Source organism: Pholcus phalangioides, unplaced genomic scaffold, assembly GCF_987345545.1.
Source record: "Pholcus phalangioides strain wild (caught in Gottingen) unplaced genomic scaffold, Ppha-v1.0 ptg000029l_1, whole genome shotgun sequence".
Classification (NCBI taxonomy): Eukaryota; Metazoa; Arthropoda; class Arachnida; order Araneae; family Pholcidae; genus Pholcus; species Pholcus phalangioides.
The window spans coordinates 3,336,001-3,360,807 of record NW_028301619.1 but is presented as its reverse complement, the minus strand read 5'-3'; the positions used below and the strand labels follow the sequence as shown (position 1 = coordinate 3,360,807).

Genomic DNA, 24,807 nt, shown 5'->3' with positions numbered 1-24,807 from the left:
CTTTTGGCAGAAACTCACTAAAATAAAAATCAACATTAAAAAAAAAAAAAAAAAAGGTTCAGTCTGATTCAAAAGGTTTTTTTAGCAGCACAACTGAATCACAAACTAGTTTTTATGATTTTAAGTCATCAACTGCAAAGGCTTGCATTGAAGAAATTGGGAAAATGCCTTTATCAATGTAATTTACTAGTTTATGCAGTAACCAAAAACCTGAGAAAGGTATAGGAGCTAAGTCATAAATTTTAATCTAAAATGATTAACAAAATTCTAATGAGTGAAATTGATATGCTAATTTACAATTATACTGACGTTTTTTGATGTTGTATAAAGTATTGATGACCCCAAGATGTTCAGAAGTAAAATTTAATTTTAATTGGATTGAAGATATTTAATTAAATTATAACGTAATTAGAATCACCTCCACGACATGAGACACAGACACCCATCAGCTCCGGTGTGTCAAGATAATAACAATAACAATGTGTGGAGACAGGGTGGCGAATTTGAGGAAAGAGAAGTCACGAAAATCAAAGCCTGGGAGAAGGACGGCAAAGTTTGTGTAGCCCACAGGTAGCAAAATTATAAATGCGCCTCTGCACATGCACCAATAATGTTTTTCATGTACAGGATGCATTTTTGCAGTCTCATCCTAGGAGCTAAAGGAGCTCTGCTAAAAACAGATCGGACTATGGTTATGCAGTCTGGAGGATATGGGGAGGTGCTCACCCCTGGTAAAAGTCAGCATTCATCAAAATTGAGAAGATTCATGCTAATGTTGACATGCCTGAGGTTTGAATTATTGACTAATTCATGCTCATACATAAATTTATTTTATTGCTGATTTATTTTGGAGTTTAGTTTCATTTTTTTATTCTTCTGAAAAAAACTCCCTATCCCTACTGTACTCATATAAAATTCACCTCACTTTACTCAATTTCGTTTTATGCAATTATTTTACAGAACCAATCAAATGCAAGGACACCTTATTTGAATTATTAAATCAAAAACATTAAATTTGTTATAGTTTATAATACAAAACATATCTAACTTAAACTAGTTTAAGAAAGTAGACAGAAATGTACCCTATGCCTGGATGAACTGCAATAGCACGAGGGTCTGATATTCCTTTAGATAACAATGTTTTTCTATTTGTGCCATCAACTTCTGCAACATCAAGCTGCTTTGTAGTGCGATCCAACCAATAAATTTTCCTAATAAATACAACAAAAGCTTATAGATAGTATAAAAGTCTCATAATAAAGTAGTTAATCAAGTTTAAATTGATAACCGATTGACCAATACCACAGTTCTGTGAGTATTTATTGACTATTCTTTTGGTTTTAAAATAATGGTTAATCAAACTGAGAAAAAAACAGGTTTTACTAATGAATAGGGTTTCTGGCTGATAATTCTGGGTGATCTGCTCACCCATTCTCTGGAATTTTTTACGATTTCTCGTTCCTAAAATCCTGAGAAAAATTCCAGAGAATTTGGGAAAAATGCTGTTGCAACACATAAATAGAGATAACATCTGAAAAGAAGCGTTTAAGTAGAAAGAGATACTCTCCTAGAAAGCATCCTGCCTTTTGTGATTTCTTAGATTAATTTTACTTTCCTGTTCACATCCCAATGACAGGCAATTTCACAATTGTAAGTAGAGAGAACAAAAATGTGAAGAATACAGGGGCTATACATTATATAGCCATGGTATAACAAACCCTGTCTTTCAAGAAATCATCAAGACGGATAAAGATCAGTACAAGATGAAAATGCACAGCTAGACAAGGGTCCAAAACATCAACACTACTATAGGGGAGAAAGAGTGATTCTGGAATTTTTTGTTTACTTTTTTTTAAAGTGGGGTGACCCTTGTCCACTTTTTAAATGCCGAAAACACTATTATACAAGTGGGAGAATAACTTGTTCATGATTGTACTACAACTCTAAAAATTTTGGAAAAAAAAGAGGGGACGGTGCTGTCTATCTTGGAAGGGATATTTTGGAGAGAGCCACACTTTTTAAGGAAGTTAGCCAATAGTCTTTAATGGAAACAACTCAACACTGTGAAATTTTTTTATCATGACTTGTGATTACATGGAAAAACAAATCAACGCCTTTGACGTGGTGCCTAAGAGTTCAGTATGAAAATTGGGGACTTGAAGATTCAGAAATGAAATCTGGAGAAATTCTCTAGTTGTTATTTTGAGCAAAAAAAAAAAAACATATGAATAATTATTTTTATCAAAGGGATGCATAAACATTTGATCAGTATAATTATGAAAATACTATAGTGGCAAGCAGGGCCATAACTAGGATTTTTGCCAACCCTACAATGTTAGAGTTTGATAATTCTATAATGGTGTGCTTTGTCCCCCACCTAAAACTGTGTCCTCTAAATTTTGCCATCCCGGGCAGTTGCCCCCTCTAGTTCCAGCCCTGGTGATAAGTGTATGTGGAACTGAAGCTATAGAATAGGTAAGATATGTAGCTTTTTATTTTCTTTCCTCAGTCTGAATTTTTGTATGCTGGAGGAAAAGGCATCATGTGACAAAAGGGAAATTTTACAGGAGTTGTAAAATTTTTAGAATTTTACAGAAATTTTACAAGTTGTTCAACTCTCTTGTTTTAGGTGCAAACAAACTTTTTTTTAATACAGTATGTCTATCTCTCTTGTCTATGGAGCTCATTTGTGTTAATATATCTATTAGTTATTTTAAAAAGGATTTAGTGTCCCTATACCTATGTGTAGCGTAACGAAAGGACTGCAAAATAATTAGCGTTATCCTAGTATTGACAAAAATGGACATAGTGCCCTTTACATCCAGCATAGACATTTATAATACTCAAAATAAGAAACATAAAAAAAAAAGGTAAAATGTCATTTGATAACTGTAGAAAAATTCTCTCCCCAAGATATTTTGAATTACTCACCTTGGAAAAATATTTTAAAGCAATAGAAGGTATTTATATTAACTAAGGTATACGACTGCATTTAAAACCTCATTTTGAAGGAAAATATAGTTTGTTTTTTTCCATTTTTTATGAAAGTCCCTATTTTTTGTAATTCTAAACCGGACCTAATTTTGTTTATATGATGCTTAGAACCAAATTTACGTCTACTTTTGAGTTGCATTTTTACATTAAGAAATTTGTGAATAAAAATTTTGAAGCCGTTCTACGAAGAATGTTATTTCTGGCATTTTACTTGCGTTTGAAACATGATTTCTAAAATTCTATTGACTGTATCACTGCAAAATTTTAATATTCTATTTTGTTATTTATTGTTAAGGGTTATAAATCAAAATCTAATGTGTATTAAATATATTTGTCTAATTGTGCAGTGTTTTATATGCACGATATGTTAATAAGTGACATTTCAAAAAATTCCCACGTACATCAATTGAGTGAAATGACTCTTCTGCCAAAATTTGGGATTCGAGTTGGAGTGAAAACGCAGTGAAATTATGTGATGCATAAATGAAATATTTTAATATTAAAAAGCGTAACGAATAATTGAAGCCAAATATAAACGTTGTATAAATGAGAACATATTTCAAATTAGAGCCGCATAAATGGAGTTCAACTGTGAATAAGTGATCTCCTGAATTCTCGGGAAATATGATTTCCCATTCCTGATTCCCACACTCCAAAATGTTCGGAATGTGGAAATCCTACTAATGAATATTGTAGTTTTATAAATTGTCAAAAAAGAACTATGTTTAGAGAATCTTCATTATAATATGAACTTTTGAATGGGTGCAACACAATTTTAATAATGATAAAATGCAATTAATTTCAACGAATGTTATCAAAATAACATATTTTTTAAATGACCATAGCATTTTAAGCATTTGGGTTTTCATGAGAATCCAGATTGATTGGTAATATATTTATTAGCTATTGAGAAAATAGACAGGCAAACTTTCAAAAAATAATAATAATGATAAGAACTCTTCCTTACAAAGGAAAATAATACTATGGAGAATTACTGTGCTCAAATGGCAAAATGTTATAAGTCACTTTTTCAAAATATCACATTGGCAAATTTGTAAACAATATTTTGCCAAAATGTGATACTGTGGCTTTATGACTTATTACAATTTGCCTCCCTTGTTTTCTCATAAACTGAAAGAAAAAGACTTCCTTTTGTCACCTTCCAAAATTTTTACCAATGAGACACTGGAATGTGAACAACTCAATTTTTTTGGAAAAGTGACTTTTGATATTTTGCCATCTGGGCACAGATTGGGTTGTTACTTCAGGTGTTATTTCACAGATGTGCAATGGGATTTCTCTTAATTACTTTGGTTTTCATGAAAAACCACTTTAAAGAAACCAAGCACTTTCTTCTCAAAAAAAAGCTGGTTTTAAATAACAACCTTTGAGGGTTGAAAGAAATTTAGTGAAAAATAGTGAGAAAACTTAAGATGGCTCAATTTTACTGATTGCAGAGCAATCATTTCAACTTTTTCCAGGGGGGCAAAGACATGTACTCAATGTATGTATATATATATATATATATATATATATCATTTTTAGTGTATTTTCAAAAGCCAGGGGGGGGGGCGCTGCTCCCTGACCCCCAAATGATAGGCCTGATTGGTAGCTTTACTTGAAGCAGCAGGTAAGCTTATCTATGGCATATAAAAAAATTACTGACTTATTTTTTTGATTATAACAAGCAAATGCAAAAAAATTACTTTGTAACCCAATCCACTGCAAGACCTTCAAGACCTTGGGTATCATGTCTGACAATAGCTTCTTCTCCTGTTCCATTGATAAAAATTCGGCTGATGGTTTTATTTCCAACATCACAGAAATAAAGACGATTCTCACTATAATCAAAATCTAAAGCAACAACATTCCTCAAATCCATCTTGATGAGATTATACATTCGTCCATTTGTACTCATATTGCGAAGATAATAACGATTACTGAATATTAGCCATGGCTCAATATCTGAAAAATCAAAACAAAGTAAAATTAGCTAAACAGTTTTTTATATAAACAAATCACAAAATACATCACACAGACCAGTGTTTTCAATCTTTATGACTCACGAAGTTGATATTGATTCTGAGTAGAAAAAATAAAATTGGTGTTAAATACTATCCAAATAAAAATGCTGGTGATGTTCAGAAACTCTCAAAATTGCTTGAATAAAAAGGCTACAGAGCAAACATAGCACCCCCCCCCATGTTCTGTTCATTGCCTATTAGAGCCATCCTTTAACATATTGTGTTGCTATTAAGCTACAACCAATGGATAGTCAAAATTGTTTTATTTCATTGACATCAGAAAAAATTAATTAATTAATTTTAACTTCTTGTGTTCTTGTCCGTAAAGACAAGTGGCATATTTTAAATAAAAAACATGATAGTTAAAATGGCAAATTTCTGATTAAGAACCAGGTAAAAAATAATGGCGAACTGCCACAGTAAAAATATGGTTAAACGTACTGAATTAAAAATTATTTTTAAAAAAATTCATGAATTACAGAGTGAATTTGAAATGTATAACTGAGAATCTACACATTAGAAAGCTAGTAGCAATTTGGTAATTTTATGCAAAATTCTGCTTCAGAACTCCAACCATTAGATATGGATATAATCAAAGAAAATTGATAGAGCTCTAATGATTTGATAAGTTCTTTGAATCTGTTTCTTATCCTTCACAAAAATTTTCATGAGAATTTTAAAATGATTTCTGGCATTCTGTACTAAGAACGTCCTAAAATGACTTTAAAGCATACCTGAAAATACATCAATTTTGTTTTCGAATTGATTATCAAAAAAGTTTCAGGAAGTTCCAAGTTTCATAATTATATTTATTTTGCTAGTCTGAACCATGAAGACAAAGATTTAAAAACATGATAATAAATATACACCCTCACTACTACAGTGAAACATCTATAAAATGATAATCAAGGTACCAGAGAAATGTATCGCTGCAGAGGAATTATTGCTATAGATAGACTGTTTATATTAATACTAGAAAGTGGATATATAGGGTCCAGAGAGTAATATTTTTATATAGTTGTTTATATATATATATATAGGATTTTCACTGTATAATTTTTTGCAGTTACAGATTTTCCTAGGCAACAGGCATTTTTAGCAGTACATTGTAAAATTAATTCAAATGAAAAAGAGCACTTACTATCTTTGCGTTTGCAATTGCGTCCATCAACTTCTCTCTCGTAAAAAGTTTCATTACATTTGCAGTAGTAAGACCCTGGGGTGTTGAAGCAATATTGGGTACATACTTCAGGTTTGACTGCACATTCATTTATATCTTTACATGCTTTTTTATCACTCATAAGTACATAGCCATCATTGCACTCACAATAGAAACTGGTTAAAGTATTAACACATTTGTGTTCACACTGATTGCTTTCAACTTTGGCACATTCATCTATATGACAATGAGGTGGTTCATCAGAGCCATCTGTGCAATCCAACTGCTTATTACAAACTCGTTCATAAAGTATACACTGTCCATTTTTGCATTTGAATTGAGCACCTGAACAAGTTGGCACTTCAGATGCACAATCTTTAGCAAGTTCATCACTTCCATCACCACAATCATCTTCCCCATCACAATGATACATCTTCCGAATACATTTAGCATTTCGACAGGTGAACTCATTAGAAGTACAATTACGGAAAGCTAAGTAGGAGAAAATAAAGTTGTGACTGAATATAACAAATGCATTACCAAACAATCTCAGATACACAGAAAGATTTTTCATATCCAAAATGAAAGCAGGGACCACTTCATTCATCAATTAACCCTTTAAGCAACATTGACAAGGTATCTCACTTCCTTAAAGGCATCTTATTTTAGCATTGACAAGACCAGACACTTTGTGAAGTTAATTTTTCAGTTTAGAACACTTTCCCCTATACTCCTTAGTTTGCACCTGCTGAAAATCGAAAGGAAGCGTACTTTATTACAAAAAATTTGGTATTTTAAAGGGGGGGGGGGTATAGTGATTTCTACTATGCCGCTTAGAGAGTAAAATATCACTAACTCCTATTCTACAACACTGAATAATGATATTTTATGTTACTATACTTAGCAACTAGAAAATTCAATAATTTACAAATTGACTAAAAAATTCTGGTTAATTTTTACAAGTAATATGATGAGATGTAGAAGTAGAATCGTAATATTCAGCAAAAATCTCAATATAAAAATACAAGCTTTCAATAAAGCTGGTGATTTCAAAGAATCTTTTTAATGCTAAAATAGAAAGTTATGCGCAAAAAGATGGAAAACTGTATGGAAAATAAATTTCAACATTTTAGATCCAAAATAGATGTGTGAATGAATTTTTATAGAATTTGCATAATATAATTTGCATATGCAAAAAAAAAGAGAATTAAAAAAATAAACAGTAATTATATAACAGACCTAGCTCATATACACTGACACTGAAGAGCAGATGGTGACATAAATCAAAATAATGTCAGTTGCTTAATAAGTTTAAATAAGCTAGTTGTCTAAACCATTGTAATGATAAACCTCTCTCAAATGGACACTTATCTAATATAGAATGAGTCATGTTAGTTCATTATTGGAAAAAAAAACTGTTAAAGCTAAAAGAATTTTTTTTCTGGGTAGCGGTTTTGTCTCTGGGGTAGGAGGAAGTGAAATTTTTAAGCACACATTTGTTAAAAAAATAATCTTACATCTTGGTAAGATAATAAAGGCAATTAAATTTTTTATCTATTTTTATGATTGATTATTCAAAATCAAATAGAAGCTAGCAAATGTATGGAATAATTTAACTTAGTGTAAAAATGGTGGACATCAACAAGAAAAATATCTTATTATAATATCTTATAATAATATCTTATAATAATCTCTTTCTTAATAAAAAAAACGGCATTCCTGTTGAAATTTATCGAGAGAAAAAGAACACCATGCATGCAAATGTAACCTTGGGAAGAAGAAACCGCATGCAAATCTGCGTCACAGTGAATAAAAGGTGCGGACGCCAGCCCTGTGAACGGGCGGGGGATGGGGGTTCAATGAGAGAGTGTGCATGATGATCGTGGAAATTGTCTACTTTCGCCCTGCTAATGATACAATTTTTCATGAATAGTGGATCACAACCCTATCCCCGACCTCTGTACTGTCTATGCTCCTGTATGGTGTGGATGCGAAAACAAGCTGTGATGATTTACGGGACAAGCAAAGAAACTACTACTAGTGAAAAAAATTGAATTACTCGTGAAAACAATTTTCTTGTATGGTGGAAAGCTGTGAAAGCAACAGGTGTATAGGTGGGATATTAGAAAAGAAGCAAACATATGGTGTACACTCAAACCTGTTTTTGTGCGGTGGATAGAGACCGCATAAAAAAAAAACGCACAAAACTTCACGAGTAGCTATAAAAAATATTTTCCGCAACACATTTAAAAAGTTTTTTTTTTATGCGGTGGATAGGGACCGCATAAAAAAAGTCTCACATAGAAAATAACTCAAAACCTTACGACATAACTAGGAATTGCTTTTTTAAATGAAATCAAGGCACGAGGCTTGGCAGCAGGGCCGCAACTAGATGCTTGGTCAGCCGGGGCAACAAAATGCATTTTAGTGCCCCCCTCATAATATTGAAGGAGTGATTAAAGAGTGAAATTTTTGTCCCCTCTAGTACAGCTCCCGGGGCACCAGACCCACCTGCAACCCCCTAGTTGCGGCCCTGCTTGGCAGATACTTGGAATCTAGCAAACCTTTTGGAATCTGATTTAGAAAATACACATGCGAACATTTTTAAATATTTTATTTACATACGTAATTATTTTACACATACAAAACGTTTTTGTATGCCTCTTATAGTGGATTCACCTAATCCGAATTCTTTACCAACAGTTGTGGATCCTTCACCTTCTGCTATTTGTTTTAAAATCGTAGTCTTAGTTTCTAAGGAAATTGCCTTTCTCTTCGCTTTGTTTTTGCCATTATTCATTTTCAGGGATTATGTCGAAAAATAAAATAAAAATCCTAAAAATTTATATCTAAATGGAAAAAATAATAAATTTACCTTTAATTTACGCTTTGAAATGATGGCTTATCTTAATGGTCCAGGAACATGAAAGCACTTTGAAGGACGTCAATTAAATAATGTGATTATATACTTAAATACATATGTAATGTAATTGGCTGACACCAGTTATGTGATGAAATATCAAAAACCAAAAAAACTAAATGGCCGATCAAACCTACTAATTTTTTTTATTGATAACTTCATCAATTATGTTCTAATTTGATTGAAATTTTCATATACCGCACAAAAAAAAATCACACAAAAACAGGTTTCAGTGTATATCAAAAATTGTCAATATCTGAACCTATGGTCGAAGAAATCGCTGAACAACTTAAGAAGTAAGATTTCTAAATGTCATTGTCCATAATTCATTATCCTAAATGAGTGGTTAAAACGTTTTGGACGATAATATTTGATAAGATATTTTTTATAAGATGAGTTTGAATGGGGACATGTTCTCAAAATTTAAGACCTACTTAACGATTGAAACAAATGATAATTTCCTGTGCAGCTTTATAAAATAGAAGATAATTCTAGCCCCTCAGCATTTTGTTTTGCACAGGCTTCACCTTAGTTATTATTTAATTTTGGCATGTCAAGATATTTTAAAGAATGCACGGCCCTGGGCAAAAGAAGTATTGACCCCCTCCCCCTTGACTGTGGTCGAAGATGTTTGGTATGTCAGCAAATATAGTATGTATTATTTGTGAACACATAAAAAAAAGGATATGTGTGTGTGCACTATTTTTAATGAGAAATGTAATGTAAAATTCTCCATGAAATTTTTTACAATAAATGCTTTTCCCACATACTGTCATATGAGCAAAATCATTGATGTCATCAATATCTAATTTTTGAATTATCTTAGCTTCAATATACAATAAAGCTAAAGATGCAGTTTCCTTGTAAAAGACTTGGGCAGAACAGTTCGATATTGGTGATATTGTCGATAATGATTCAATATTGTCTCAAAATTTGGAAACATCTCTTCTAAACTTCTAGTGTTATTTAACATTTGTGGCATTCATCATACATTTGTGTTAATATTTGTCATTAACATTTGTGTCACCAACCTGAAGCAAGGGTGAAAATTGTTGCAGTTCATCTGAAAAGTGTTTGCAAGACCAGATGCATAAAGTTTTGCATTGCAAATGCACAGAATATTCATGAATATTTGAGGATTTTCTGTAATCAAAAATGGAAAATTCTTGTCATTGTTTCATAAATCATTTTAAGGTCAAAATGATGTCAAATTGAGGAATTAAACAAAAGACTGTGACACATTGAAACATAATTATTTTTGTGAAGTTATTATTGCAATTAGGTGCATTGTACATGCTGTGTAAAGTCTATTACTGATTGGTATAATATTAAAATTGATATTTAATAGAGCTTACTAATAATGGGCACTTTGGAAATAGTATGATGTTATTAGGGAAAATTCTTTGATTTTCAAAAATTTTACTGAATAAAATTTATAAAAATTTGAGTAAAATATATATACTATTATAAATTTGGGGGACCCCTAAAAAATGGGGCAATGGGCAAATGCCCAAGTTACCAATGTGGAAATCGAGCCCTGAAAGGATACCAATTTTAAAAAAGCTGAAATTTGATTCAAAAAAAATATATATTTGTTCTATTGTGTACTATATCACCAACATACCAACTGTTATTATGAGCAATATATTAAAGTTAATACTAACCACAGTTACAAAAGAATATAAAAAGGTACTAACTGCAATTTTTGGGTTCATCAGAACCATCACCACAGTCATTATCATGATCGCATACCCATGCTTTGTTGATGCATCTGCGGTTGTTGCACTGAAACTGGTTTGCTTCACAAGGTTCAGGCGGCGGGCAGTTGTGAAGGGTGCTATTTTCATCAGCACCATCTACACAATCAGGATCACCATCACATACCCAACGTTTTGGAATACATGATGTTTTATCCCATTTTTTGTTTACTGCACATGTATATTCTTTTTCTTGATCACACTGTCTTGTATCTACATGCAAGAACAAAGCAACCAATTATTTTAAACACACAAACTAATTGGCCAAATGACATTCAGATGATATTTTAAATGACAAAAATTATTTCAATTTTTTTATGTCAGTTCAATTTCAACTTCAGAACTACACAGGGTGGATTCTATTGACTACCCAATAATTACATAAATGATTGAACACACATCCTTGTGAAAAACCAACATGGAAAGTACTTTCCATTTTTGATTTAACAAATAGTTATGGATAATCTTGCAGAATTCAACAAATGCACACCAAACATCAGTGCCAGAACTAAGAATTTTATGTTGTTTTACTGTCCCCACCACTTTAAAATTCTTTAATTTTACTATGGTGTTTTGGTGTTCCCTCATAAAATTAGCCACCTAGAGCAGTTGCCCCCTCGGGTTCCAGCCTTGCCAAACGCCGCTGTGGTGGTCGAGTGGTTATAATGACGAACTTACATTGCAAGGATCCAGGTTCGAATCCCATCGTCACAGCAGTGGTGGTCGGCTGAAGTTGGTTTCCTGTGGTTCTTAACTTTGAGGTGCAAATGCAAGCCGATCTCCCCATTAAAAAGTCTCGCCACAGAGAGCAACAGACCTACAACAATAAATTATTCAGTCATTACACTTCACTCACAGTTAGAAAAATTGGTGGCAGATGGCAGCACTAAACATAACAAGCATTGCACAGAAATAAACTTCACGTCAGGTTTCATTACACGTACATGCACATTCCTGCATGTACCAATTTGTTAGAGGTTCTGCAGAGGAATATGGACGAGGTGCACGTGTGTGGTTTAGTAGTAGTAGCCTTGCAAAACCGAGCCTTTCATTGAAATAGGAATTCACCCAGGCCACAGGATTCGAAAGGTTGAGAACCATTGGCCTAGACAGACTAGTAGCATCTAGGGGGTTTTGGTACTATACAGTGTATGGCAGTATTACAGTCAGCAGAGAAAGGAGACTATCTTAAGCCCAACAGAAAGGCTTTCTTTAATCCTTCCCCCTCTTTAAAACATTTTGAAGGGAGATGAGATGAGAAAAAAGCATGATGAATCAAATTTTGTGATCCTGAAGTGAGGAGAAGAGGCTCCAAATGCATCAAAATAATCACTGGAACATAGTTCTCATGAATTGAGAGAATAGCAGATACTCATAAAATTGGACATATTTAGATGTATTTATTGGATGTCAGTCTGTTGTTGATTTGCCCAAAATTGGAACTTTCCCATACCAATATCCAGGAACCTTTCTTCAGCTCTGGCGCCCAAGTGACATGGTGGTGAGATACTCGTCTACCCATGGGCGGAGATACGGGGGGGGGGCGTGGGGGGGATAACCCCCCAGCATCAAAGGTGAAGTAGACTTATCTAATGTATATATGTATAGATGAATCAACATCATCATCATCTTGCCCCCCCCAGCAATAATGACCGTGCCCCCCCCGCAGACTTCCAAGTCTATCTCCGCCTATGCGTCTACCTCTGTGAAAGTTGCTGTCAGGTCCCAGGTTTGATCCAGGGGAAGAATATAAGATAAGATATTTTCCTTAACAAGCTTAAGGTGACCACTGAAACATGACACCTTCATTTCCAACCAAACTCATTAATGGCAGTAAATTGCAGTGTTGTGATATTGTGATATGGTCGGAGTTGGTGTGTGGTGAAGTAATAGTACTCAGTATAGAAAAAAGGGCCGCTGTGGTGGTCGAGTGGTTATAGTGACGGACTCGCGATGCGAGGATCCCGGTTCGAACCCCACAGTGGTGGTCGGCTGAAGTTGGTTTTCTGTGGTTCCCAACTTCAAGGCGCAAATGCGAGCTGATCTCCCCGTTAAAAAGTCTCACCACAGAGAGCAACAGGCCTACAACGTTACAAATATTCAATCATTACACTTCACTCACAATTTGAAGCGTAGATGGCAGCACTGAAATATCATACACAACACTAGCTACACACTCACACTGTTAGGTGCACTCACTTTGTTCCAGACTCTGCCACGAAGCTGGGCTGGAAAAGATCTCAGCAACGGGATAAGTCCGGTGGCAGAGACTCTGGCATTCATTCATTCAGTATAGAAAAAAGGAAAATAGGAAAGAAAAAAAACCGACGGGAAAAAAATAATAAAAAAACTGCACCCCGCCAATGTACTTTTGAAACTGTCTCACATGTTTTTTAGGTTGCAGTCAATGCGGGATAAAAAGTTTTAGATGTTGGCCGAAATCACTGATCCCCCCACCCCAAAGTCCACCAAGTGACCAATCATACAAAAATATTCAAGTACTACTGATATACATCTCAAACAATAGATAAGCATGGGAAAAAATCTACTTGAAAAAAGGGAGAGATTTTGAGTTTACCATCAAGGGTAGTCAGTTTTTCTATTAGCTCTAAAATGTCTACACCACTGTATTAATTGAGGTTATGAATCTATACAAACCATAAAGTTCTGGGTGGGGATGTCACCATGGGCAAGGCTGCAACTAGGAGGAGAGTAGGTGAATCTATATGTGTGTGTAGGTGTGGTGTGCATTGGGCACCAGACTGGGGAGGGTGCAAATTTCACCCTTTAATCTCCCCTTCAATGTAACAAGGAGGCATCAAAATGCGTGCTTATCCCGGCTGACCAAACATCTAGTTGCAGCCCTGACCATAGGCATGAAGTAATTTTAATAGGCATGAATGAAAATTTTGAGGGGTATAAAAGGACCAATTTTTCAATAGATATAATAAAGATTATGAAAAATTTTGGAGGGTGGAACTGGGAAATGGCCACATGGGTCCAATACAAGCTTAAGCTTATATATGCCCATTTTTTCAAGCAGAAGAAATTGTTTTTGTTGCATACCCATTATCTCTAATGGGAAAAGAGTGATCTTTTCCCCAATTCAAAAAAATAACAAACTGACCAAAGACAAACTTTTGAAAGTTTGATTTGAAAATTCAATGAAACACATCATCACTATGTGCAATAAAAATATTTTTTTGAAATAAAAAATTTTCTGTGACAACTATATCACAATGGTAAGTAATATTTTTTTTATATGCCAAAGTTCCTAGATATTATGTATTGATCATTGATCATTTTTTGCACACAAGGGCTAATTAGACTGGGACCTACAATTTATTGCTGATTCCGAATGGCAGGCTTGTTTTTTTATACTCATCAAGAGGTTGGTGCGCTAATCCCTCGATGGGGGAGTCCCTGTGGTAGAAAGTTTTTTGCTGCGGTCAAGTCACTGTTTTTTGTTGTACCGCTGTGTCAAGAAAGTTTTCTGACAAAGACGAACCGGGTATCGAACTCCCCACATGGGTAAAAGGCTTATATCTCGGGAGGGACAGAGCCTGGTTCGTGTCTGGTCTGACGGGTATCGAACTCGCGACATCTCTAAACATCCTTTGGTACTTTAGGCGAGCATCTTATCGACCGGGCTACAGCACCCCTTATGTATTGAAGTATATGAAAAACACTTTCATTATTATTCTGCATGGTAATGTCATTTCTTGACCAAAGCAGATATTACAGTATCATTGTGCTATTGTTGAAACAGTTGGTAGCGAAATATATATTTTTTTATCCGTTTCTAAATCCTTAATTTTAGATTATTCTCATTTTTTCCAATTATTTATTAATGCCTTTCATAGTTCCTATTTCTAACTTTTTTCCATTTTCTGGCTGCCGATTTTCCCCATTTTTAGTGCTTGAACTTTTGGACTCTATTCGGACTACTTTTATGAATAGAGATAGTGCAGTATTTGGAAGAATATGAAAATATCTCAATTATACTTGAATTTATGAATTTTACATTAACCTGATAAGTCACCTTAGTGGAACAGAGCAATCTAGGCCAGCTTTATGAAAATGTTATTGGTAAAATTTAATGTCACCTGGCAGTTCAGTCGGTAGGGAGCTAGCTTCTGACTGAGCAGGTCTGGGATTGAATACATTGATATTTTTGGGGTCTCTCTCTATGAGCCATAATTTCATATATAGTATTTTTGGGAAGAAGTCAGCATCCCTAAAAGGGCATAAAATCATTACAGAATATACAGGAAATGCTGAAAATCATATGTATGAAAATATGAATATTTTAAACTAACATTAATAAAAATTCAGTTATGAAAATAATTTGAAATTAATAAAAGAACAACATAATTAATGAAAAACATTTCCATAATAATCGGAAAGTGATTCAAGTACTGATGAAAAACAATTCTAAAATTAATGCAAAATAAATAAAAATTAATGATAAAAATAATTTGAGAATGAATTTAGACTCTATGAGCAAAATATTTTCAGAATCGATGAAAAATTTCATTAATTTAGGGTCCCTGTTTGGGCTCAGGCCCAATTGCTCCACCTGTTGAGAAGCCATAGACTGGTTCCACTAATTTTGAAAACTAAACATTTTGTTAATCAGAAATATTTAATAAAAACTTTAAAAATTGAAAATATACCAATGGGTCACAAAGTTGGTCATGCTGTCAGTTTTGGGTCGTGGCTGAAAAAGGTTAAGAACCCCATCTAAACATTATTCTGAGACAATTACGTGCTGCATAGGGAAATATTTTATGATTGATGTTGGACACTCTAGGGAACTGCAACACACCGTTTGGGAATCGAAACGAAAACTAACAAAAAGGAGGGTGCCAAATTTTTATCTTGCCCACAGTGCCACTTTGTCTAAGATCGACCTTCGGATTAATGCACACCCAGGTGAAGACCAAAATTCATAATGCACAAGCAGATATTAACAAAACAACTCATCACTAGGTTGCAAGAGCGTATAGACAAAGAGAGAGAATATGAAAGAGCATCAGAGCATCCAGTATAGGAAAAACACTATAAAGTGGAAGCATTTGCATCTGATTGCAAGTAAAAACAAAATTGAAACAAGTACATTATGACTAATACTGGTGAGACAAATTTATGATATCCCATTCAGTTTGGTAGCAAGTAAGGCATCTTGATAACCGGGTGGACTCATTGTTTTTATCTGAGTGGCAAAAAAAGTTTTTGTAATCTAATTTTTAACAAAAGCAGGATGAGAAACCGGGATTAGTAGTAGCAATAGTACTGATATCACACTTCACACAAAGATGGCAGATAAGTCAGTCTGGGTTTTCAAGAGCCTACAGACATTGGTCAGCATCAGTGTGAAAAGATCAGTCTGTCTAAATATAGCTGTAAAAAATCTCTTTCTTCTCAATCAGTCAAATTTCATTGGAAGTATAGAGCAGAATAAATAAGGAGAATTTCTTATGAATATTATCCAAATTTTTGAGATATTTGTCTTAAAAATAATTAAATAGCTAAAAAAATTATATATTGCTACATTAAGACATCCCTGTGGAGTGTAATGTGAATATGAATTCACATAAAACACTTCTTACAACGATGTCTTTAAGTCAACCCATTTGTAGCTGCATACAAAAAAAGTTATGGACATGCATTTATGAATTATGTCACACTTGATGAAAATTGTTTCATCAGAATAGATAAGCTGGATCAAAGTCCGACTTTGATCCAGTTTACCTATTCTCCTGATGATGCCAACCACTAGTGTTGGGAAAACGTTGAGAACGAACTCAAACGGAAGATGGTCTTCGCACCCGAAAAAACAATTTTCATCAAATGATGGCTGCGAAAACCTTATCAACTATTTATGTCACACTTCTTGTAACTACTGTCTTTTCGAAAAAAATATCAATTTAAAAGAAAAAATGATGTACAACAGGGATTTTGGCAAAAAAAATATTTTCAAACATGGAAAATATTTCTTAACTTTATAGAATAAAATGGTTCCTTAAATAGTTTTTCTTAAAATTTCTTTTCTATTATTTTACTTTCATCGATTGACTGATTCATGCCCACTCACACCCAGAGCTGTTGTGCAAGAAAATTTTCTCTCTTCACCTCCTAGGAGGCTGGTTCATGATTACTTTCATTGAGAAGAAAAACTTCCATGAATGCCTATATGCAGTATAAAAGTTTATAAAAAACAAGGATTCACTTTAATACTGGAAAATATATCCATACCACACTGATGCCTTTCATCTTCATCTGATTTATCCAAGCAGTCATTATCGCCGTCACAAATATATATCCTTGGAATGCAGTTTCCATTATCACAAGTAAACAAATCTCCAAAGCAGGTTTTTTTTTCACTCTTGCAATATTCTTCTGGCTCATCTGCAGAGTCTCCACAATCATCATCTCCATCACAATGCCAAGTGGCAGGAATACATCTGTGGCTTGAACATCTAAACATACAGTACAGAAAATAAAAAATGAAATACCTTTTGGGTTTGATAATACAATGGAATAATCGACGTTTGCATGTACCCAAAATTCCAAAACGAACACGGCTATACGCGTTTCGGAACTTCTGGAATTTTGGGTACACGCAAGCATTGATTATTCCATCGTATTATAAAGTACAGACATTTCAAATAATTCAATATGTGAAAAAAAAATTAATGAAGGCTTAACTTAGCCATTTTTCTTCTGACACATTTTCAATAAAATTGGTAAAAACGAAGATTACCTTTTATTTCGGCACAATGTGAAGCCAAGTTAATGTTCATAAGGTAAACTCACTTTTTTTTCCATTAGCAGCAAAAATATCAATACAAGTTTTAATCTACTATGGTGGTAAAACTAGAATATGAACTATTTGCCATGTGAGAGATGAACGGCTTTTTCTCAGCCCAATATATCAAAGAAACAGATATTTTCTGAACATTATGCTAAAATGAACCTCATCATAATATCCCCAAAATATCTGTTTCCTTGATATCTGCCCCATGTCTTCATTTTTACCAAGCAATAGTGCCTGAGTATACTTGAGCTTAGCAGTTATAGGTTCAATAGGATTAATATAAATAGATATTAAAAAATTGATAAAGTTCATATATTCAGTGGAACTCCATTAGCAATAACATGCATGATTTATCCTGCAGCATAATGCAGCTACAGTATCAAAGGGGATATATAAAATTTTTAATTCAACAAAATATTGAGGCACATGATGGTGTCAATAAATAGCTTTTACAAAAATTTTATATATTAAAACAAATCAAAAACAAGTTCATCAGCAAGATAGAACCATATCAGTATCTCCTTTGCAGAACTTTGAATAAAACCTGCTACATTTTAATAGTCTAATAGTTGTCAATAAAGATATATATACAGTCTATGCTCATTTTATGAACCCATACAGATGTGAAAAATAGTTCATAAATGGGAAAAACATTTAAAGGAATAGTATATTGTTTGAGAGCAGAAAACTAGTTTGTAAAAATGTGTAAATTAGAGGTTCGTAAAATAGAGCGTCGATTGTACATATACACTTTTTTCATTCAATATATTGCTTCACATATTTCACTTTTTTCCCTCTTTTTCACATTTTATAATGACATATCTTTATTATTAGCAAAAGGTAAAAAAAAAACCAATAAAGCAGATTACCTGAAACTATTTGGGGGACAAGTTCTCTGTGAGCACAGAAAAGGATTTTCATCTGAATTGTCCCCACAATCATTGTCTCCATCACAAAGCCAATATGGTTCAACACATATGTTAGTGCTGTTGCATTTTATATGATTTCCAGGGCATGTACGATTCGTAGCACATATTTCTATGCTTTCATCAGATGTCTTATTATCTTTGCAATCGTTCACTCCATTGCAAAGTTGCGTTTTAGGAATACATCTAAAATTATCACATGTGAATTCCCCTTCACCACAAGGAGGATACTCTGAGATGAAGAAAAAAAGATGAAATGAAAAATATTTTGAATTTTATGATATAATTACTGTATATACTTGTGTCTAAGCCAACCCAGACTTGAAGACCACCAAAACTACAGCAAAATGGTAAAGTGTTTTCTCCAAAAAGACAGCCATATATGGGTCATTTGACAAGTAAGGTGTAAGGTAAAAAAAAAAAAGAGATCACCTTTTTTCAAAAAAATTCTGATTTATTTCTCAACATTGTCTCCTTCAAGCTTCCCAAAATATCTTCTCTCTATAATGTTTAAAAAAAAAAAAATTATCCTCATCAAGAAATAATGATTTCTCTAACCCTTCAAAGTAGCCATTTAAAATTGTGTAATGGCCTCTTTATTTGATGAATTCTTTTTTCATCAAGCTGAACTTTGAAGTTTGGGAACAGGAAAAAACCATGTGGAGCCAAATATGTAGAATTTGATGGATGAGAGGTTGGTACAAAGCCTAATTTATGCAATTTGGCAATTGCAATGGTGGATCTGTGGGATAGGGCTTCTCTTTTGTACCAATCTTGGTGGTTTTATCTGCAGCGATTCTTTCAAATTTCCCAGAAATATGGCATAATGTTCTCCAATTCCTTCAGCTCAATTTCTAGCCCTTCTGGAGGTGGTAGTATATAAAGACAATGTCTTGAGAATCCCGAAAAAATAGACCTATCACTTTTTAAGTATACAAAACAGATTTGCCTTTTTGATGTTTCACCAAGCTCCATCCACTGCTTTGACTCTAATGTATAATGGTGATTCCATGTTTTTCCCATAGCTAAAAATTAATGCCAAAAGTCTCAAGGATTATGAGCCAATACTGACAAATTTTCCTTTGAGTTTTTTGATCAATTGTCAACAATCCTGACACCTATCTTGCACAAAGCTTTTTCATTTCTCTAATTTCTCATAAAGAATATTGTGAACCTGATCTATTTAAATCTCTCAAATTTAATTCAGCATTAATGAATAAACCACAAACAAACTACAAGCAAAAAATGTGAACACCAAAAATCTGTGTTTATGTAACATGAAAGGTTGTTGAGCCTGAATTAATTTCATGGACAAACATTTTTCTTGTAGAAAAAAACACTTTTATACATGAGGACTTTATGAAAAAAAATAATTCCTCTGTTTTTTAATCAGGGGAACCCTAGTGCCACATTGTAATGCATTTAAAAAAGTGCAGTTTAGCTCAGTGCTAAGGTCAACTTCCTGTATTTTTCTGCAATTTTTTCTGTGCACTAAAACAGAGCAGCTTTCTTTTTTCATTATATCTAGGGATTAAGTTCAAGTCTATATTTACCCCAAAAAGATCTCCTATACTTCTTTTAATCACAAACTTTACAATCAATAACATGCAAAAATATCAATAACATGAAAACCATACCAGGTTATGGAAGAGTAGATCAACTTTACTCAAGAATATTAAGAAGTCATCAACAAATAAGGCAAATACACAAAAAATTTAAAATTCCTAATCCATTAGGAATTTTGTATTTTTTGTGTATTTGCCTCATTCGTTGATGACTTCTTAACATACCAGGTTACTTTTACTTCAATATCATTAAGGTTACTTAAAGAAAAGGCAAAATTTAAATTTTGAGATTAAAATCAATGATTTTTTTTAAATCAAGTGATTTAAATCATGACTTAAATAAATCAGGCACAATTAAATCGGCGTACCCTGTCTGTTGTGGCCTTTTTATTTATATTTGTATTTAGGTGCCTTCAATCTGTGATCTCTCATGACGATACCACTGATTTTTCAATGATTTTCAGGTTGTGACGTAAACTGGGCTTCCCCGATGCTCTTCTTCGGTGGATGTGCATAGACCACAACCAGATACTTTATTAATAGGGGGAAGCTGGAATTTTGGCACCCCTTGCATGCAAAAGACGTAGTTAAAAGGGGAATTTGGTGCCCCTTCTGATCCAGCAACTGGGGCATCAGACACACCTGCTTTCCTCTGGTTGTAGCCCTGAATGTGCAGCTCATTTAAACTTGTCCTTCCCCAAATTAATGGTTTTGAATGATGAGAGATTGGGTGCAGAATCCCAGTGAATCCCATTTGTGTGCCAGTCGGTGTAATGGTTAGAATACAGGGTTAGTGTAACGAAGGTTGTGGGTTCGAATTGCAATGTAAGCCCACTCGAATTCTTTTTTTTATAGTGACAGACTCGCGATGCGAGGATCCGGGTTCGAACCCCACAGTGGTGGTTGGCTGAAGTTGGTTTTCTGTGGTTCCCAACTTCAAGGTGCAAATGCGAGCCGATCTCCCCGTTAAAAAGTCTCGCCCCAGAGAGCAACAGTCCTACAACGAAAAATCATTCAATCATAACACTTCACTCATAGTTTGGAAAACTGGTGGCAGATGGCAGCACTACACATAACAAGCATTACAGAGAAACAAAAAAACTTCACGTCAGGTTTCACTGCACGTACACGCACGTTCCCGCATGTGCCGATTCGTTGGGGGTTCCGCGGGGGGTTGTGGGCGGGGTGCATGTGTGGTGTAGCAGTAGTAGGTAGGGTAAAAAAAGGGCTCGGGGATCCATGATGTTCTTAAGTCAGCCACCTCGTTGGGCAATTTGCCTGTTGCGGTGTTGTACTTGTACTTGTACTTGAACTTATTGCAATTCAGCTTTGATCTGGGCTGCTTGCAACTATTTCAGTTAAAAAAAAATTGTTTTTAATTGCAAGGCAATTATTAATATTATATATTTCCAGGGTATATGCTATAATTTGAACTTAGAATGGCGCCAAAAAATAAATCAACTTATTGGGATAGGTTTTGAAGAGTGATACTTTACAATGATAATAATTTGAGAGCAGCCATGTTACTAATTCATAGAGATTTACCTTATCAAATGACCCTCATATATAAGCCGACATTCCCAATTTCAGAATGAATATTTGAATAAAAAACTCAGCTTATACACAAGTATATACACAGTAGATAATCAATTTAAACTGATGCATTACAAAAGCATAACAAATGATTTTATGGTAACACAAGCATGATAACAATTATCTTTTTTTGAAGAAATGTTAGATAAAATTATATACAAAAAAAAAAATATCTGATTTATATGAGATGGTTTATTTGTCAGCTGAAATAATGCAAATTAAAAGGTTTCTTATTAACTAAAAATACTTTAGTTAGAACAATATCAAAATATTATATTCAAATGTGCAGTTTAACACTAGAACTACTGGAGTTTCCATCGTCCCAGAACTACAGAAGTAGTCAAAATGACTGCCATTGTAAAAATTCATGATACAGCTGTAAATATGGATTTATTTTCATAGATTAAAATAACTCCCACAAGAACTAGAACTAGGATCTCCTGCCTTGAAATATTGTCATGAATGAATTATTGGATCCACAGGGCCCCTAACCAAGTGAAAAAATATGTTTATATTTTTCAAATTTATATTGCATATTATATTATATTCATTTTGATTTTAAAATTTTGGAATGTAAAGTTGCTCTACAACAACCCAGTGACACACCTCCCACTTAGGGGTTCTGATAAGGTGAAACAATGAAGGGTTACCAGACATTTGGCATATAAGGGATTCAATAAAGTATGCAGGGAAGGTTAAGTGATTTGTTTTGTATGTTCAAGAATTATTAAGGGCACGCTTCATAGGAATTCTTGGGGGCTCAAGTGACCTGAATCCTTATGGTTCTATCACCTACAGTCCACTCACTACCCCAGCTGGAGCAGTCAAAAAATTTTTTTGCATTTGAATCTAATACTCAATTTACCTGCAGAAAGAGTCTGAGGTGTTGTTTTTGCTTTCTTTGTTGCATTTGTTTTCAAGTGGTTGCAACAGGCAAACCACTTTGTCCCTTATATAATTTTATAATGAGACTAAATAATATAGAAAACAAGGCTTCTGTCATATAAAAAATAGGGATCTAAGGTAACTATAACTTCAGGGATGGAAAACAAAATTAATGTTAGGAGGGAAAAAAATTAATTAAAGAAACAATATATTTGTGATTGATAACAAAAATAATGAAAAAAAAGCACAAAAATTTATCAAAAAAAAAGCTATATTTTCTTGACGAACTTTTCTCGCCAGTCTATTTAAGATGAAACACTTTTGCTTGTTGAGGTCATTATTTGTTGTCTAGAATGGCATAGGATGAAAATTTTTGATTACAAGTTTTCAATTTTTTTCTTCCTTAAATTAGTAATTTTTTAAATAGAAAAATCTTAATCATAATTTTTGATATTTTTATACTTTTGTGTACAGCAGTTGATACCACCTAGGGTTACCAGGTTCTAAAACTAAGAAAACATTATGCCTGTGCATGTATCCTCAATAATTTCCCCCAACTAAAACAGAACTGCAAAAAAGAAAAAGAAACAAATATAACGATCCGTCTCCCTTCTCTTATAATGAATTTTTCTCATTGTCTGGTCAGTTTTATTGCTTTGCCTAGAGCACGGTGAAAGCTTTTCTTTGGCCAAAAACCTTGTCCTTTTTTGTTGCATTTATTAGCATTTCTGAAAGCTTTAATAACCTTGTTAAGCTCTACTTTCGGAAGATTTTTTTTCTTTTTTGGAGTGCTACTTTTTTTACCAGAGGTGATTTATAATTTGCTATAGGAATTAGCATTGAGTGTTTTTTGCATCCTATTTTCCTATTTTCTTTATTTCTGAATGGAGAAGAGGTAACATCTCCCCCTCCACTTACATATATATCCCAAGTATATGGCATTAGCTGTTGCATGAGCAAACAATGGTATTCTCAAAATGGATGTTGCAGTTTTCTTCTTCCAGAGATGTTTTTCGAACTGTCTTTTTCATATTATCCTAGAGTGAACTGGGCCATGGTTAGAATAGCCCTGCTTGGTGACAACTCGGGTTCTTGTATTCTGGGAGTTTCAGCAGTGATTGGTCAAAGCGTACAAACATGTGAGGGGGAAACCCTTAGAGAAGAAATAAGGGTAGAGAGAGGGAACCCCTATTTTTTCTCTGCAAACATTGTGTCACGTGACTGCCGTTTTTCCCTGTACAGGTAAATTTCATTCTACGGCCATTTTCTATGGTAAGCAGAACGAGGTGTGTGAATTAGTTTGAAATCTTCTTGAAAAAACGTAACTGCGTGTTGTGCTTACGGCTGTTCCAAACAACAAGTCAAAGGAGGACTCTTTACTTTTCACAGATGCATATTGTTATTAAATATTTTAATGTTTTTGAATGAATATAAGGTATTAAAGCTCGCGCGTGTGAAGAAAGTTCATCAAAGCACCTGTTTTCTAGTGTGATAAGTCTTAAGATCTTGCATATTTTTCAACAATATTTGTCTTAACTTATGAGGCTATTAATAATTAATCAAACAACTACTCATTTTTGAAGTTATATCTGAAATTAGTTTTTCATCTGTTCCTTAGTTTTTGCAAAATTAGTTAATTTTGAAAATTTAATCCTTTTATTTGAATGCTGTCTGAGTATGCCTACGTGTTTCTCTTGGCAACTGCATTTTTTCGCCAAATGAGATACGTGTTTTGATGACAGAAACAGCCAAATTTTTGTATGAAATTAACATCTTTGGAAATTAAAAGGCCTAATGAGTGCCACAATATTTTTAAACATTTGTTTACAAAGAAATCTAATTTTTTATGACTTTTTAGAAATTAAATTTTTGGAAATTTATCCTAATTTTTGATCTGGAATTTCTTTTCCATGAACAGAAATAATTTTTTTTAAAACAGAAAGAATTTGTTTTTTCGTAAATTTTTTTTGTTACGTGAAACATGAGGTTTCTAAAAATCATCATTACTAATTATTTTAATTAAATGAAGTTAATTTATACTGATTAAAAAAGACAATTGAAATTTACTCTTACCACAAAGAAAAACATGCTAAAAATTCCAATTTTTTTTTAAATTCTCAAATATACTACCAGTTATCATATTTAAAAATGAATACAGTCATAT

At 33.5% G+C, this 24,807-nt stretch overlaps 1 protein-coding gene across 2 annotated transcripts in view; it reads right to left on the bottom strand.

Moving 5' to 3' along the window:
• Positions 1-24,807, bottom strand: part of mgl (low-density lipoprotein receptor-related protein megalin) — a 425,733-nt gene that overhangs the window by 101,045 nt on the left and 299,881 nt on the right. For both annotated transcript variants that reach the window (XM_089252561.1, XM_089252562.1), the window contains 6 exons: positions 18,544-18,832; positions 17,113-17,336; positions 10,795-11,067; positions 6,160-6,669; positions 4,701-4,959; positions 1,083-1,211 (listed from right to left, as the gene is read on the bottom strand). In XM_089252561.1, the coding sequence (XP_089108687.1) occupies positions 1,083-1,211; positions 4,701-4,959; positions 6,160-6,669; positions 10,795-11,067; positions 17,113-17,336; positions 18,544-18,832 (1,684 nt within the window). The remainder of the gene's footprint in view (positions 1-1,082; positions 1,212-4,700; positions 4,960-6,159; positions 6,670-10,794; positions 11,068-17,112; positions 17,337-18,543; positions 18,833-24,807) is intronic.